Source organism: Chionomys nivalis, chromosome 9 (assembly GCF_950005125.1).
Source record: "Chionomys nivalis chromosome 9, mChiNiv1.1, whole genome shotgun sequence".
Taxonomy (NCBI): Eukaryota; Metazoa; Chordata; class Mammalia; order Rodentia; family Cricetidae; genus Chionomys; species Chionomys nivalis.
This window is the reverse complement of record NC_080094.1, coordinates 21,133,474-21,148,593: the sequence shown is the minus strand read 5'-3', so window position 1 is coordinate 21,148,593 and position 15,120 is coordinate 21,133,474. Positions and strand designations below refer to the sequence as shown.

At 42.0% G+C, this 15,120-nt stretch overlaps 1 protein-coding gene across 4 annotated transcripts in view; it reads right to left on the bottom strand.

Moving 5' to 3' along the window:
• Ndrg3 (NDRG family member 3) overlaps positions 1 to 15,120 on the bottom strand; it is a 68,169-nt gene that overhangs the window by 12,301 nt on the left and 40,748 nt on the right. For all 4 annotated transcript variants that reach the window (XM_057780804.1, XM_057780806.1, XM_057780805.1 and 1 more), the window contains 5 exons: positions 10,700 to 10,805; positions 8,661 to 8,781; positions 6,471 to 6,533; positions 4,302 to 4,362; positions 3,267 to 3,353 (listed from right to left, as the gene is read on the bottom strand). In XM_057780804.1, the coding sequence (XP_057636787.1) occupies positions 3,267 to 3,353; positions 4,302 to 4,362; positions 6,471 to 6,533; positions 8,661 to 8,781; positions 10,700 to 10,805 (438 nt within the window). The remainder of the gene's footprint in view (positions 1 to 3,266; positions 3,354 to 4,301; positions 4,363 to 6,470; positions 6,534 to 8,660; positions 8,782 to 10,699; positions 10,806 to 15,120) is intronic.

Below are 15,120 nucleotides of genomic sequence, written 5' to 3'. Positions count from 1 at the left end.
ATCCCTGCCCCTCTTTCTGCATCTACACTGGGTTGATGGCAGCAGAGATCGACTTACAATCCGGCTCAAGACATGCAAGAGACAAAGGAAAAATTCCTTCCAGTTTTAGCCATCTTTATTTCAGGCAGTGGGAGGAATAGCTATATTTACAGCTCACATTTTGAACATTTTTCTCCCAATTCTTCCCATTTCAAAATGATGCATCTCACATCTAATAAACGCAGCAATCTGTAAATCTGGAGACAGTCTATTTTCAGAAACATCTCCAGCTCAAATGATCTTGCCAATTCCCCTTTAAGCTTTCTTCCTGGGCTTCAGATGGAATTCCTACTGAGGACTTGGATTGTAGGTGACATACTGAGTTGGAGGTGGGGATGCAGAAGAGGAGGTGAGGGAGAGACAGGGACATAGGTGAAGGTTAAGGAAACAAGATGGCCTGACGTCACCCCGTGGGCTGTCAGTGAGCCACAGGCTACAGAGGAAAGAGGAGGAGGATTAATTACCCAGCTCACTTCATGGTTGCACTATTCAGAATGCTCAGACTCAAAGTGTTCTATGAATGTCACTAGCCTGTTACACACCTAAGTGTGAGGGTCGTATACTAGACAGGTGAGCGCATTTTACAGCATCAGACTGAGAGAGAATTCCAACGCAGCTGGCAGCAGCATTGTTAGTACACCCCATCCAAAGCTAGGGAAGGCAACAGTCCCCAATGTAAATAAATGTGGGGAGGCACAGACAGACTGTGAAGAATCTGGTCTGTTGATAGGTAGAAAATATATGCAGGGTCTCATTTATCTGGAGTTTGAAAAACAGACCAGGATAGCCTGAAACTCACAGAGACATATCTGCCTGCCTCTGCCTCCAGAGTGCTAGAATTAAAGGTATGTCCTACCATCCCTGGCCCAGATAGGTTTTTCTTTATATGAGAATTTTGTAATTTTCCTTATCAAACAGCCAAAATCTTTTTTTGTTGTTTATTTGTTTTAAAAACAAAGTCTCACAATATAGCTCAGTCTGGCCTCAAACTCTATTCCCATCTCACATCAGGCCTCAATAAGATAAATTTTTGATCATATATTATTCCATTCTATAGCATTACATTTTTGTTACCTTCTCTCATTGGTAATTAGATTTTATCTTTCTGTCTTACAAATGTTTTCAGAAGTATCCTAGCATGGTGAGTTTGTTGCTATGTGACGTCAAAATTTATGAATTGACTTGGTTAACCTGAGAAGAGTAGTTTAAACAGAAAAAAAAAAAATCAGGCAATGGTGGTGTACACCTTTAATCCCAGCACTTGGGAGGTAAAGGCAGGTGATCTCTGTGAGTTTGAGGCCAACCTGGTCTACAGAGGGAGTTTCATGACAGCCATGGCTTAAAAGAGAAATCATGTCTGGAAAAACCAAAAAAATAAAAACAGCAACAAAAAGCAGCAAAACATAAAAAATCCAAACAAAATAAAATAGTGGCTGGTATACAGTAAGCATTAAATATATGTTAATTTCTTTAAAAGTCATTATAACCTTCCATTTACAAGTACATCACTATCCTTTAAGGTTCTCAGATACTAAATTCCTGGATATCATAGGTTTGAGTACCAATAAATCCCTGATAAATGTGATCAATGAGGCTGTAGTACTGTTTTGGTGGTAAATTACAAAGACATTCATGGTAGCCAGCAGGTGTTTAAAAGCAGGTATTTAAAAATGAGATTTTATATTAGTCATCTTCCTGATAAGGGAATGAAAACAAGTTTTTTTCTCTTATGGAAAACATCACTGCTTTAACTTCAACACCCATATATTTATATTAAGACATAGAAATAGCATTTGCCTTCAATAAGAAAATGAACTGTTTCCATTGGAAACAGGGATCATGTTTTAATGTAGGGGAACCTAATGCTAACAGAATACGATGCTTTCTCATGGTCTCTCCTTTACTCGAGTTGAGCATGGGGATTTTTTTTTTTTTTTTTTTTTTTTTTTTTTTGCTTTTTTCGAGACAGGGTTTCTCTGTGGTTTTGGAGCCTGTCCTGGAACTAGCTCTTGTAGACCAGGCTGTTCTCGAACTCACAGAGATCCGCCTGCCTCTGCCTCCCAAGTGCTGGGATTAAAGGCGTGCACCACCACCGCCCAGCGAGCATGGGGATTTTTATATTCATTAGGTCGTTAGCACACTTACTTTGTTTTCTGTCTGCTGGCACATAATTTAGAGATCAAATTTCTTCATTTTTTCATATGGTGAAAATTAATAATCCATATGACATGTGGAACAGTAGGAAAGAGCTATTTCTGTGTTTATTAGAGATATGATTCATTCATTCATTCTATTTGTTAAAAGAATAAAATGCAAAGCAGACTAAGATATTTGAGAGACAAGAATCCCGCAAGAGACTTACATGCAAATTTTTTAAAAAGATTTATTTATTTTTATTTGCACTGGCGTTTGCCTGCATGTATATCTATATGAGGGTATCAGATTCCCGGAACTGGAGCCATGTGGGTGCTGGGAATTGAACCCAGGTGCTTTGGAAGAGCAGTCATTGCTCCTAACACCTGAGCCATCTCTCCAGTCCCATACAAGCAAAATGTGTTTATGTTGAACGGGGAGCCATACAAGAGGGGCAGAGGATTTTAGAAGGAACTTTACAAGAATATTCCAAAAATAGGCAGAGATGTCACTGCCTCTTAGGGAAATTCAAGTTATAACCTATAACATTAACAAAGATGGTAAGAGGTGGGGAATAGCATGATATTACAGTACTTGCCTAGCATGTAAAATGGTCTGGACTCACTGCCTATACCACAAATAAGAAACAAAGATGATGGCAGGACAGGTTTTTGTTGTTGTTGTTGTTGTTGCAATGACAGCAAGAATGATAGCAAAGAAGCAAGACACAGAAGAATATAATCTACAATACCAATTACAAGAAGCTTCAGAACAGATGAGACCAGTCTGTTGGTAACAGAAGTCAGAATAAGGAAATAACGGGCAAAGAGTATCTGTCATGAAAAGGTAGAAGATCTGAAACTACTCCATGGCTGGGTGGTGATTACATGATTACAATATTCATAAGTTGCATATTTAAAACATTTTGTGAGGGGCTGTGGATGAAGTTCGATGTTAAGAATGCTTGCATAGCACATTCAGTTCACAACACTCAACAAAAAGAAAGATCTCATTTTGCCTTTAAGCTTCATGGAAAGGTAATTTTCTAAGGGACGAGAAAATGAACAGATGGACACTGTCATTGAAGGACTTACTTTGGAAGCTGCCCAGTCAATCCAGCCTTTAGCACACGGGTCAATGTTAATGAGCACAAGGCCTTCTACCAGCTCTGGATGATTGAGCTGAGAGAGAGAGACAGAGACAACTGTGTGAGACGCCCACTCCCCACTCCTTTAAAGCAGCGGCCATGCTTAGCAGGTCTGTGCTAGGCCTCGCTCCTGGTGTCTGGAAGGACTGCAGAGATGCTCTGGAGCCCTTACAGACAAGTCCTCTTGACATCTGACCCAGCACCTGGAAACCAGGCTCTCAGGATGCTATTAGGCCATCTTCCCTTCACGGGTGCTGAGGGAAGGCAAGATTTTGTGGCTACAGCAGAGGAGAGAGCATGCGCAGTTGTTTGACTCACAGGGGACTTCCTTATGGACGAGTGTGCTAAAGTACTTGGCATAGGGGCTTCTGTGGGCCACTGTGGGACAACATGGGCTCCTGAATTTTTTTCCTGAAGCTGCCTGAATAGGCAATGCCACCCTAAACTCCCTCTCCTGTGGCCCAGGAGGGATCACAACAGGAGTCCTCCCCTATGGCCCAGGAGGGATCACAACAGGAGTCCTCCCCTATAACCCAGGAGGGATCACAACAGGAGTCCTCCCCTATGAGCCAGGAGAGACCACAACAGGAGTCCTCCCCTATAACCCAGGAGGGATCACAACAGGAGTCCTCCCCTATGGCCCAGGAGGGATCACAACAGGAGTCCTTCTACAGGGTTGGAAGGAGACTGCAGTCCCCCTGTTTTGTCACATGATGGTGTCAGTTCAAGTCTTCTCAAGCTCATTTTTTCATGGCTTTAACAATCCCCCCAGAAGCCGCATCTGGGTCTCTTTACCCAGTTCTGGCCTCATATATGGATTTTCAGGCCCTCTACACACAAGGCAAGCCTTTATACACACACACACACACACACACACACAGAGGCTGGAGCAGCTGGAACTTACAAAACCAACACAAGCAGGCACCCAGCTGGGACCCACACACTGCCTCAGGGAGTTGAGACTAATCCTTCCTGTACTTACTGCGAACCGGCTGAGGATGTAGGCTCCTGCTCCAACTCCAACACCGATGATGCCCTTCAGACTGTGAAGAGGATACATCAACAATTGACTGAGTCAACTACCTTTGGAAAGAATACAAGCTGCGTGTATATGCAGAGTCTCACACAGTTTCTTAGACAAGCTTCTTCAACTTTTCAAACTTCAGTGTCTTACCAGTATCAACAAGGGTAATACCACCTACTTTCAAATTTGCTTTTAAAGGTTGATAAAATATGCTGTGGGGGTGGTGGTACACACCTTTAATCACAGCACTTGGGAGGCAGACGCAGGCAGATTGTTTTGAGTTCCAGGTCAGCCTGGTCTACAGAGTGGGTTCCAGGAAGGCCAGGGCTATAAGAGAGACTCAATCTCAAAAACTGGCCTCAAACCTAGAATTCATTTTCATTACTACCTCAAAATTCATCATAAATCTTGTAGAAACTACCCAGAATTATTTCCACTAGTTACTACCCATTTTATGTTTTTATAATTTTAATTTTTTTAAAAATAAATAAGCTTTTCGTTTATTTTTAAAAATGATTGTATTTAAGTGAATACACCTGTATCTGTGTGTGACTTAAGTGCAGGGTGAGTGCAGGTACCTGTGGAGTCCAAAAGAGGGCAATGAATCTCCTGGAGCTGGAGCTAGAAATAGTTGTTAGTCACCCAACAGAGGTACTGGGAACCACCTAGGTTCTCTGCAGGGGCAGGAATTTCAACCTCTCTTCAGCGCTCACAATGCATTTTAATCCATCCCCAAACAGAATCAAGTACCAAGCTAATTTTATCTTTTTCCTAAACTACTATGTTTGTTTAACTTATCTCCATGTATTTTCCTTTTACTCCTCTACAAATAACTAGAACAGGAATAATTCTTGTTTTAAAGTTAAATAGTTTTACCAACATAGAATTTATATACCTACAGTAATCCCTTTAAAAGTCTAACTATGTATCACTCCAGAATTAAAATTCATTGATGTCTTTCTTTATTACAATAAGGACATTTGATGTGGGATTCCCCTCTGTATGCTGTGAATACCATGGGTTAATGAATAAAGCTGCTTTGGCCTATGGGAGGGCAGAATTGAGTAAGGTGAAAATTCCAAGCAGATAGAGGACAAAAGAAGGCAGAGACAGGGAGACACCATGGTGACGCCATGGAGACGCCATGGAGACACCATGGAGACGCCATGGAGATGCCATGTAGCCACCGGAGGAGAAAGACACCCGAGTGCCGGTACACAGTAAATCACGAGCTTCATGGTAAAAGAAAAAATAATAAAAATTGGGTTAATTTAAAATGTAAGAGTTAGTTAGTAAGAAGCTTAAGCTATTGGCCAAACAGTATTGTAATAAATATAGTTTCTGTGTGATTATTTTGGGTCTGGGCGGCCAGGTACAAACAAGCAGTCTCCACCAACAGATATTGTGAACTTTTATCTGCTCTTTCAGACTTATGGAATCTGGTCTGTACTTCTCAGGTTGTTCAACATGCCTTTCTTCCACTTGATCTTATAATTATTATGTCTTTCTTTTGTCCTGGCTCTCTGTCGTAGCCTGTATGGCACATACCCAGGAGGACATCTGCTAGCTAGCTTCATTTATGAGGAGCCTGCTCTTTAATATTCATATATTTCTTTGTACTGATATTGCTTAGTGCTAAAGATCAATCTCAGGGCACAATACTTGCTAACATGTGCTTTATCACTGAGATACACCCCTACCCTACTTTGTCTAAGGCATCTATTATGATTGGTTGTCACCTACACCCACCTAAGTGCAATGAACATAATGACTCTTCTGTTTGTGAATCACTAATTTAGAGAATATAAACTAGAGTCAAAACAAGATAATAAATCTCGGGCTGGAGAGATGGCTCAGAGGTTAAGAGCACTGACTGTTCTTCCAAAGGTCCTGAGTTCAATTCACAGCAACCATATGGTGGCTCACAACCATCTGTAATGGGGTCTGGTGCCCTCTTCTGGTCTGCAGACATACATGGAAGGAATGCTGTATACATAATAAATAAATATTTAAAAAAAAAAGATAATAAATCTCAATGAAAAGACACCTGTTTATTGGGAGTGAAACCCTGGGTTTCACTTGCAGCAAAGAGAGTGGAGAAAGTAGAAGACTATAGAACCTACTCACCTTAAGTGTGTAAGTACAGGAGGCAGCATTTCAGCTAGCTCATCCATGGTGGGGTACTGATACCTGAAACCGAGAAGAACACCTTCTGAATTTGAAAGCATCCACAATTCCCAGTCTCTAGGAAACCTTGACCAGTCCAGGAGTCTTGGAGAAACACGAGATTTTTCTTTTCCTTTTAACCAAGGGCTCAAAGGGTGTGGTATAGTGTCTGGAAACAACTGTGGCCTGATCCATGATCCTCCACGACGGCCATATAAGGAAGGAAGTAAGAGGGGCCACACTCCTTATGGCAGAGGAATCTATAGGAAGAGAACTGGCGAGACGGCCTACTATGTGCTATTTCCAAACTCTTTTATTTATTTATTACATATACAGTATTCTCAGTATTCTGCTTGCATGTATGCCTGCAGGACAGAAGAGGGCACCAGATCTCATTACAGATGGTTGTGAGCCACGATGTGGTTGCTGGGAATTGAACTCAGGACCTTTGGAAGAGCAGTTAGTGCTCTTAACCACTGAGCCATCTCACCAGCCCCTATTTCCAAACTCTTACCATTCGTTTCTGGGTTCAGGAATGTCCAGCAGCAAGAGACAACTCAGGAAGTAGCTTGAAGTCTGCCAATCATATTTAGGGAGTTAACTGTAAACAGGAAATATCACTTTCCTGGGCCTATGCACTATTATAGAACTTGGGTTCCTCAGAATACTCATTTATTTCATTTAGGTGTAAGATAACATGTTTCTTTTATAAACTGCTTAATTATGATATGAACTGATTCTAAAATGCCCAGGCAAGTCCAGGAGCTGACCAGAGGAAGAGTAAGGAGAAAATCACAGAGACGATAGTTTCAAAGAGGGACAGGATATTTTAAGAAGATATATAAATATATATCTTACAGTAAATTGTATTAGAGTAAGTGTGTGCATGTGTGCGTGTATGTATTTGGCTAGTCTTTATATAGTAAATGGCCTCCTATATAAGGAGGTAAGATGTGTTTCATAACCAATATGGAGCTCAGACTGCATCTGGTGAACACTATATAAGATAGAGTATTCTCAAAACTATTTATGCAAAAGTCAGGAAAAACCTTGATGGATGTCACCTGGATGAATGACAACTGCTTATTTATGACATGAACTGATTCTAAAATCACCAGGCAAGCCCAGGAGCTGCCCCAGAGGAGGAAGAGTAAGGAGAGAGTCACAGAGAAAACAGCATCAGTGAGACAGGATATTTAAAATGACACTGATTGTGTGTGAGCTGTGTGCGTGTGTGTGTGCGTGCGTGTGAGATGCGTGTGTGTGCCTGTTAAATAATCGCCCGTGTTTGGTGACCTCTGCTCCCCAGTCAACAGGCGCTCAGTCTGCTTCTGCTGGAGGAATGGAGCGCTCTCACGCCACCTGTGCACAAATTAGGAAAAAATCGTGGTAGATATCACCTGGGCGAATAACAACTCCTATCTGAGACACAACAGCTTGGAAAGAGTCAACGAAGATTCTGTAACAAGACTTCTTGGGTTCGAATCGCAGCTCAGCTACTTATTTGTACAGTGACACAGATCCTATAGGGTTGCAGGGATCGAGTGAGCTAACAAACATGAGCATTTAACAGTTTCTGGAAAGCCTGGGTTCTATGCAGGTGCAGACGCTCCCTTGGGAATCTGTGATGCTGACACACAAAGCAAGTTTAGCATGATGTTGAGTGCCAAGGTCAGTCAGATGGTACCCTTGCCTGTCAAGATGGCTTCAGAATAAATGGTTCCCCAGGTGTCCAAAATTCATCTCTAGGTGGGAATTCCAATGGGAAGGCACTCCCAGGGCAGGTTCAGAGGAGTCTGGCCTCTGCCTATGTGTCTGGCACTTGAGGAAGAGACACAGAAGTGACAAGTGTACAACAAAGGAGTCGGGACAGATGGGAGTCTGTGAGAAGTGGGAGCTCCAGACACATTCTGCCTTGTGACTACAGGTACATAGGTCCCGGCCATGCAGTGGCAATCCTGGGTATGTGAAAACACAGCAGCCCTCAACACACTTACACACAGGCTTCTGAGACCAGGGGCAGAAAGACAGGCAAGCAACACCTCTTGTAAGTGTGATACCATCACAGGGAGGGAAACACCAAGAGCCCTTACCATCCACCCATTTGTTCTTTGGCCTCAAGCCTCCCAGAAGTCTTCCCTGTGGCCTTACCCTGTTGGGAAGGAGGGGGCCCCCTCTTGTTGGCCCGGGGCATCCACATGACAGACAGCAAAGTGTTGGGTGATCTCCTGCATATCCTCGAAGTTGAAGAAGGTGTTGAAACAGGATTTATCTATGAGACGAGAACACCCGTGAATCACAAGCTCTCCAGCTCTCCCCAGTTTTCCTCTGCTCAGTAATGCTGAGCCCTGCTCTTTCCCTCCCTTCCCAGCAGCAGTCCACATAAGTGAGGAGTCTGCACACAGCCTCACTCAGGCTGCTGAAGGAAGACTCCACAGGAGGCACCTCTGTGCCTGGAGAGCAACTGGTTCTCAACTCTATACAGTGAGTTCAGAGTAGGAACACCTTGTGGATGTTTGCTGGGTTTCCTGGTGGTGCACAAAATAATCTCCTACCCACAATGCTGTCTATCATGCACCTTGATCCTCTACCTGAGGAGGAGACACTGACCTTCCCCTGACCCTGGGTAGAGGACATTCCCAGCTGCTGACCACATGGGGCTTTGTCAGAACTGCTATGCGCATGGAGGAGATGCTGCTTTATTTCTTTCCTCTTAGCATAGGGCCTCCATCACTTCTCATGCTAAATCTCAGCCCTGGGCCAACAACTCAACACTCTGGAAGCCAGAGCTGCAGGAAGGATACAGGTTTTGAGAGGAGCCTGTCCTGGAACTAGCTCTTGTAGACCAGGCTGGCCTTGAACTCACAGAGATCCACCGGCCTCTGACTCCCGAGTGTTGGGATTAAAGGCATGTGCCACCACAGCCCGGTTCATTTTTAATCTCACATATACCTAATACAGATTGTCTAATGATTATTGTATTCAGTACTTTTAAGGCACCTCTGTGTTGAATGCGACTATTACCTTAAGTCAGACATAGAAATTTCTACTTATCACAATACAGCAGCATTAAAACAGCTCTAGATTTTGTAGTTTTGTATTTGAGCTTGAATAATAGGGATACTCAAACTGCATCATGATGGAGCACCTACTTAAAGAATCTAGTAATAGGCTGTAGAAGGAAAACTTAATAATTCAGTGAGTTTCTCACAACAAAATTAAGTTGAAACTCTAGATTTTTCTAACCTCAAACATAAACAAAGCACCATGGCTTAGATGATGGAAGAGCACTTACTGCACAGGAACATGGCCCTGCATGCAGTCTTACAAGCAAACAAAAAACAGGAAAGGAACTTTGGCTCTGCTCTCATAGTACCTGACAAGTCTGTCTGAAGTGGACACAACAAAAAGGAGAATATAGTCTAAAATCCTCCAAGTACATGCCCTGAATGCTAACTAAAAATGGTAACCCTGCATGTGACAATAAAGATGGAGTGTAAGAAAGACTAGTCAGCCGGGCAGTGGTGGTGCATGCCTTTAATCCCAGCACTAGGGAGGCAGAGGCAGGCACCAAAGCTACAGAGAAACCTTGTCTCGAAAAAAACAAATAAATAAACAAAGAAAATAAATAAATGAATGAATGAATGAATGAATGAATGAATGAATAAATAAATAAATAAATAGAAAGAAAGAAAGAAAGACTAGCTCTGCTCTATTAAATACCACTACTTAGGGCTGGAGAGCTGGCTTCTTAGCACCCACATGGTGGCTTACAACCGTCTGTAACTGAAGTTCCAGGGATCTGATGCCCCTTTTGGACATCCACAGGTACCAAGCACACATGCAGTGTACATGCAGTACAAGCAGTCATACACATAAAATAATTTTTCAAAAAAAAAAGGAAGACTATCCAAAAAAATAAAAAAGTAAATAAAAATAAGGCGGCTGGGCAGTGGCGGTGCACTCCTTTATGATTTAATGCCAGCACATGACAGGTGGATCTCTGTGTGTTCAAGGCCAGCCTTGAACAGAGAGAGTTCCAGGACAGCCAGAGCTGTTACACAGAGAGAGTCTGCCTTGAAAAACCGATCAATCAATCAACAAATAAATAAAAATGGAAACTATTGTTCCCTTAATATATACAGATTACACATGCTGATTAAAAAGTGAAGCTGTAAATCAATACATACGGTTGAGCCCAATGTCATGGTATGTCAGGATAACTGGTCTGTTTCCTTTTGGTAAGCCTCTTATGGTAACGTGGACCATACCATGGGGTGTTTCAATGTCATGTTCCTGCAATAAGACAACATAAAATCTTAGAAAGGCTTAATGGATCATAAGCCCACCAGAAACAGACAGTACTACACACACTATTTGAACTTTCTAATTTATTATCTACTAATCAGATAATAAATACACAGAAAAAGATTCCTTGTTGTCCTCAAAGTTCAGTTTTAGGAGACCAGGAAATCAAGAATTTGTTGATAAATTTGTAATTTGGTATGGGAAGGAGATCAACAAATTAGATAAAGAGCCAGGAAATATTTAAGGAAAAAATAGTTAAGAAACAGAAAATGTAAAACTATTCCTGGGTAAAAAGCCAGAGAGGCTTCAAAGATTTTGAACACGTGTCTAGCTGCAGATAATTCCAGTAGACACCAAAAGGCATCTTGGCCTCGAATTCTTCTCCTTTCTTGGATGTGTCCTATATCATCTGTGCATTATAGGAGTGGCTCTTGGCTGCCATGTGTGTACAATAAAACATTTGAGCCACAGCTTCCTAGAGGTAGGAATGCATCTGGTCATGTGATGTCAGCATCTTTCCCTAGGAGTTTGTGTTTGGGAATCGAGAGACCACATCTGTGACTCGGTGCTTCTCCTGAAGCAGGAGTAACCTTGGTAACTTCTGAGTGGCCTGCCACTACTCTAACTCCTGGTCCTCACTGTGTGTGCTCCTAAGACAGCTTGGACAGCTCCTGGTTTAAGATGTGCTGGGCAGTTTGTTCTATATATCTCATAGACACGGACCGAAGCAAAATTAAGAGGTAGTCAGAGTAGCGCTCAGCTCAGGGAAATGAGTAAAGCCAGGAAGGTTTGCAATTGGTAGTGCTGGGAATGCTTGCAGCAACAGAGAATGATGGGTGGAGAAGACAGAGGGGGCAGAATGTTGAGGTTTATTCTAGTCTTTTCCAACTTTTACATTTCTAAAAAAAAATTATAGCACTTTGCCTCATGAATTTCTGCTGAAGTCTCCATCTGTCTCAGAAAGTTTCACATGGATAAGAAAGAATTAATTATGCCAGTGGGAATCTCAGCAAATGCAATGGATTTCCAGTACAATTTTCTATTTAATAGTGAAGCTCATTATAACACATGGTTTCTCTCATGTAGACAATTCTGCCTAGTAGGACATCAGTATATCTCAAATCCCAGCCTCCAGACCAGAGCAGAGAGACCTTTATTGATTCCTGTATGCAGGTTTCACTATTTGACATGCCCGGTTGCTGATTTTGCCCATGAAAGCTCACTGTATGGCTTACACAAAAGGAAGAAATGAAGACTAGACTTAGAAATTGTGAACTGAGCTGGACGGTGGTGGTGCACGCCTTTAATCACAGTACTCGGGAGGCAGAGGCAGGCGGATCTCTGTGAGTTCAAGGCCAGCCTGGTCTACAAAGGGAGTTCCAGGACAGGTTCCAAAGCTACAGAGAAACCCTGTCTCGAAAAACCAAAACCAAAAAAAAAAAAAAAAGAAATTGTGAATTGTGAACTGGTTATAACATGAAGCATAGGGTTTGGATAGAAAGACTATGAAGATATAAATCCCTGTTATTGCATGGTGCATGGACTTTTGTTTACAGACATGTCAGACTTACAGAAGGAATTTACACATGTCTGTGCTTGTGTACACACAAACACACCGATTTAATTTATTGAATATCTGCTTTTTATACCCTTACTACATGCTATATTCTGATCTGAGCTCTGAGGTTTATAGAGCAAACCCAAGAGGTGTTGCTGCCTTAGAAATACTATATTCTGGACAGAGTGTCAACCAATGAAACCAAAACCCAACCAACCCATAATAAGAGCTTTTGAGAAATACAGTCCTATCCTAGAAAATTAAGAAAGCAATCAGGAAAGTAAAAAATGCTCTGGAGAAGAGTTTGGAAATCTCTGGTTGTGTTGAGAAGGGCCTGCCTACAACATTTGTACCCTCAGAGGTGTGCGTGCGTGTGTGTGTGGGGGGGGGGTGGCTTTTTTTTTTTTTAAAAAGAGTATCTCATTATATATCCCTAGTCACAATCCTCCTTTCAGGTATATCTGAAGAAATTCTCAAGCATGGGTATATACACAAAATCATCAACCATGCTTATTTAAAAAAAAAAAAACAGCCACCATATACATTAACAGGGAAATTAATAAATCATGATTTATTTATACAATGAAATGAAAACAAGTAAACTAGCAGTACAATCATTAACACCAAGAAATATTTTAAAATAAGTGCCTAGTAAGAGCAGGACAGAGAAGATTATGTGTGCAATAAATCATTCATAAAGACATTCCACAGCACAGCACAAATTCTATGTGTTTATGATATTTAACAAATGCAGTATTGGAAGCAATGTATGCTAGTCTGAGGGCTTTGCCTCCTTGAGGAAGAAAATGGAGCCCAAAAGGGAACTCAAGGGTACCAGAGTTTCGTCTCCATGTTCTGTTTACTGAGAAACAAATATAGATGGGGAAAAGGAGGAAGAGGGGACTAAGAGCTCTAATTTTTAGGTATCACAGTTCAAGAAAGGTTCCCCAAATTTGTCACTATGATCATCCAGTAGTAGAATCTTCCTTCTGCCTCACCTACACCTTTAATAAAATCTTTCTCAAACAGTCTGCTTGGGCCCCAGCTAAGCCTCTGAGCCCCAGAAAACATTCAATTACAATGTGACCTTAACACAGGAGTCTCCCAATCCCTAGCCAGTAGTCAGCGGTTCTATGTGTATGAGAAGATGAACACTGAACTGAAAAAGGAGGAATATAACAATGGTAAAAATGGAGCTGAAGACGACAGGGTTTTACACTTTAACGTGGGAAGGCGAGACAAATAACTGCTTTGTCATCAACCACAATGTGTATGAAATTCAGAGTCTAAAAAATTGGATCCTCAACAAAATCTCAACCTTTCAGGGAGAGCTCAGTCCCTACCTCCCCATAATATGCCTTCAGATCGTGTAACAACCGAAGTATCAAAGGGCCAGGAGTTTTCACTCTGATTTGTTGCCCTGTTTTGTTCTGTTGCCTTGTGTCATTGTCCCGGAGTTCTTCCTTTTGGAAGACTGTGAATGTAAATGGTCTGAGAGCAACAGCACGAAGAGAAAGAAGGCACTAACCTCCATGGGGATTTGTGGATCTATTTCCATTGTAAGCAAGGGGAAGAGGTGCAGAGACCCAGGTGTGGAGCTGATTCAATGGTCAGAGCACTTCAGGGTGTGAGCTGCAGCTGCCTTTCTGCTGTAGTCAACCTCATCTGTCTCACTGGCTCTTTCTCAAGTGACTTACACATCACTATTCTAGAATGTGACCCACAATGGCAGCCAGTGATCAAAGGGCGGAGCTCAAGATGCCTTCTCACAGGCTCTTGAGTTTGTCTCTGAGTTGTAGACTTTATGAACATGCTACACTTCAGGCTTATAAAGCAACCCAGCTCATACAGGCTGCTGAATTCCTTATTCTGACTGCCTTGCCCCATCAACCAGAGATTCATCTTAATCAGAGAGCCACTTAATTTGAGCTAGGGTGGTACCAGTATTGGATAACCACCAACTCTGGTCTCTTTCTCGTGCCTTCTCCCTTTAGCTAAAGATGTGTTTGCCACAGTTCTACTTGTTTTTTTTTTTTTTTAATTTCAGTTGAGTTATGACCACTTCATGCCTGTCACTACTTCTTTCCTATTAAACATGTATTTTAGTATAAAATTTTATTGTTCCAAAAAGCATGTGTGATGTTTGTGGAACTCAGGTCTTTGCTAGGCAATTGTACTTCATCTGAGCTACACTCTAAGTCCTGGTGCATCGGGCTTTTTGATATAATGCCCCAATCACTACCTTACTCCTATTCAGAGGGATAAGGTTCACTTGTATAATCTCACTGCAAAAAATACCTGCCAATTACTTCTCCTCTGTCCTATCACATCCCCTGTTTAAAGGTCGATGACACATTTCCTCTGACTCTGGCCTTAACTTTCTCCCCTCCTCCCTCTCGCGCCTTTCACTCTGGTTCACACAACACTTTCAGGCATCTAGTTTTTGCTTTGCAGCCACCCACAACTTCCAGGCTTCCCACAGACACGTTTCTCATCTGAAAATCTTTCTTTTGCAATATGTCAACCTAAAAAGTCTTTTCCTTCTTCAGAACCAGATCAAGTATCTTCTTTCCACAACCTTAGCTGACAATGAGGAGAGAGAAAAAACCAACCAACCAACCCCCCAAATACCCCAGAACTCTCTCTAACCACATGGTGTTTCAGGGGTGTGCTGTGCATGACACCGTGTGTGAGCATCTCTCTACCAATGAGAATCCTGCCCTAGACTTTATCATAATGTTACAA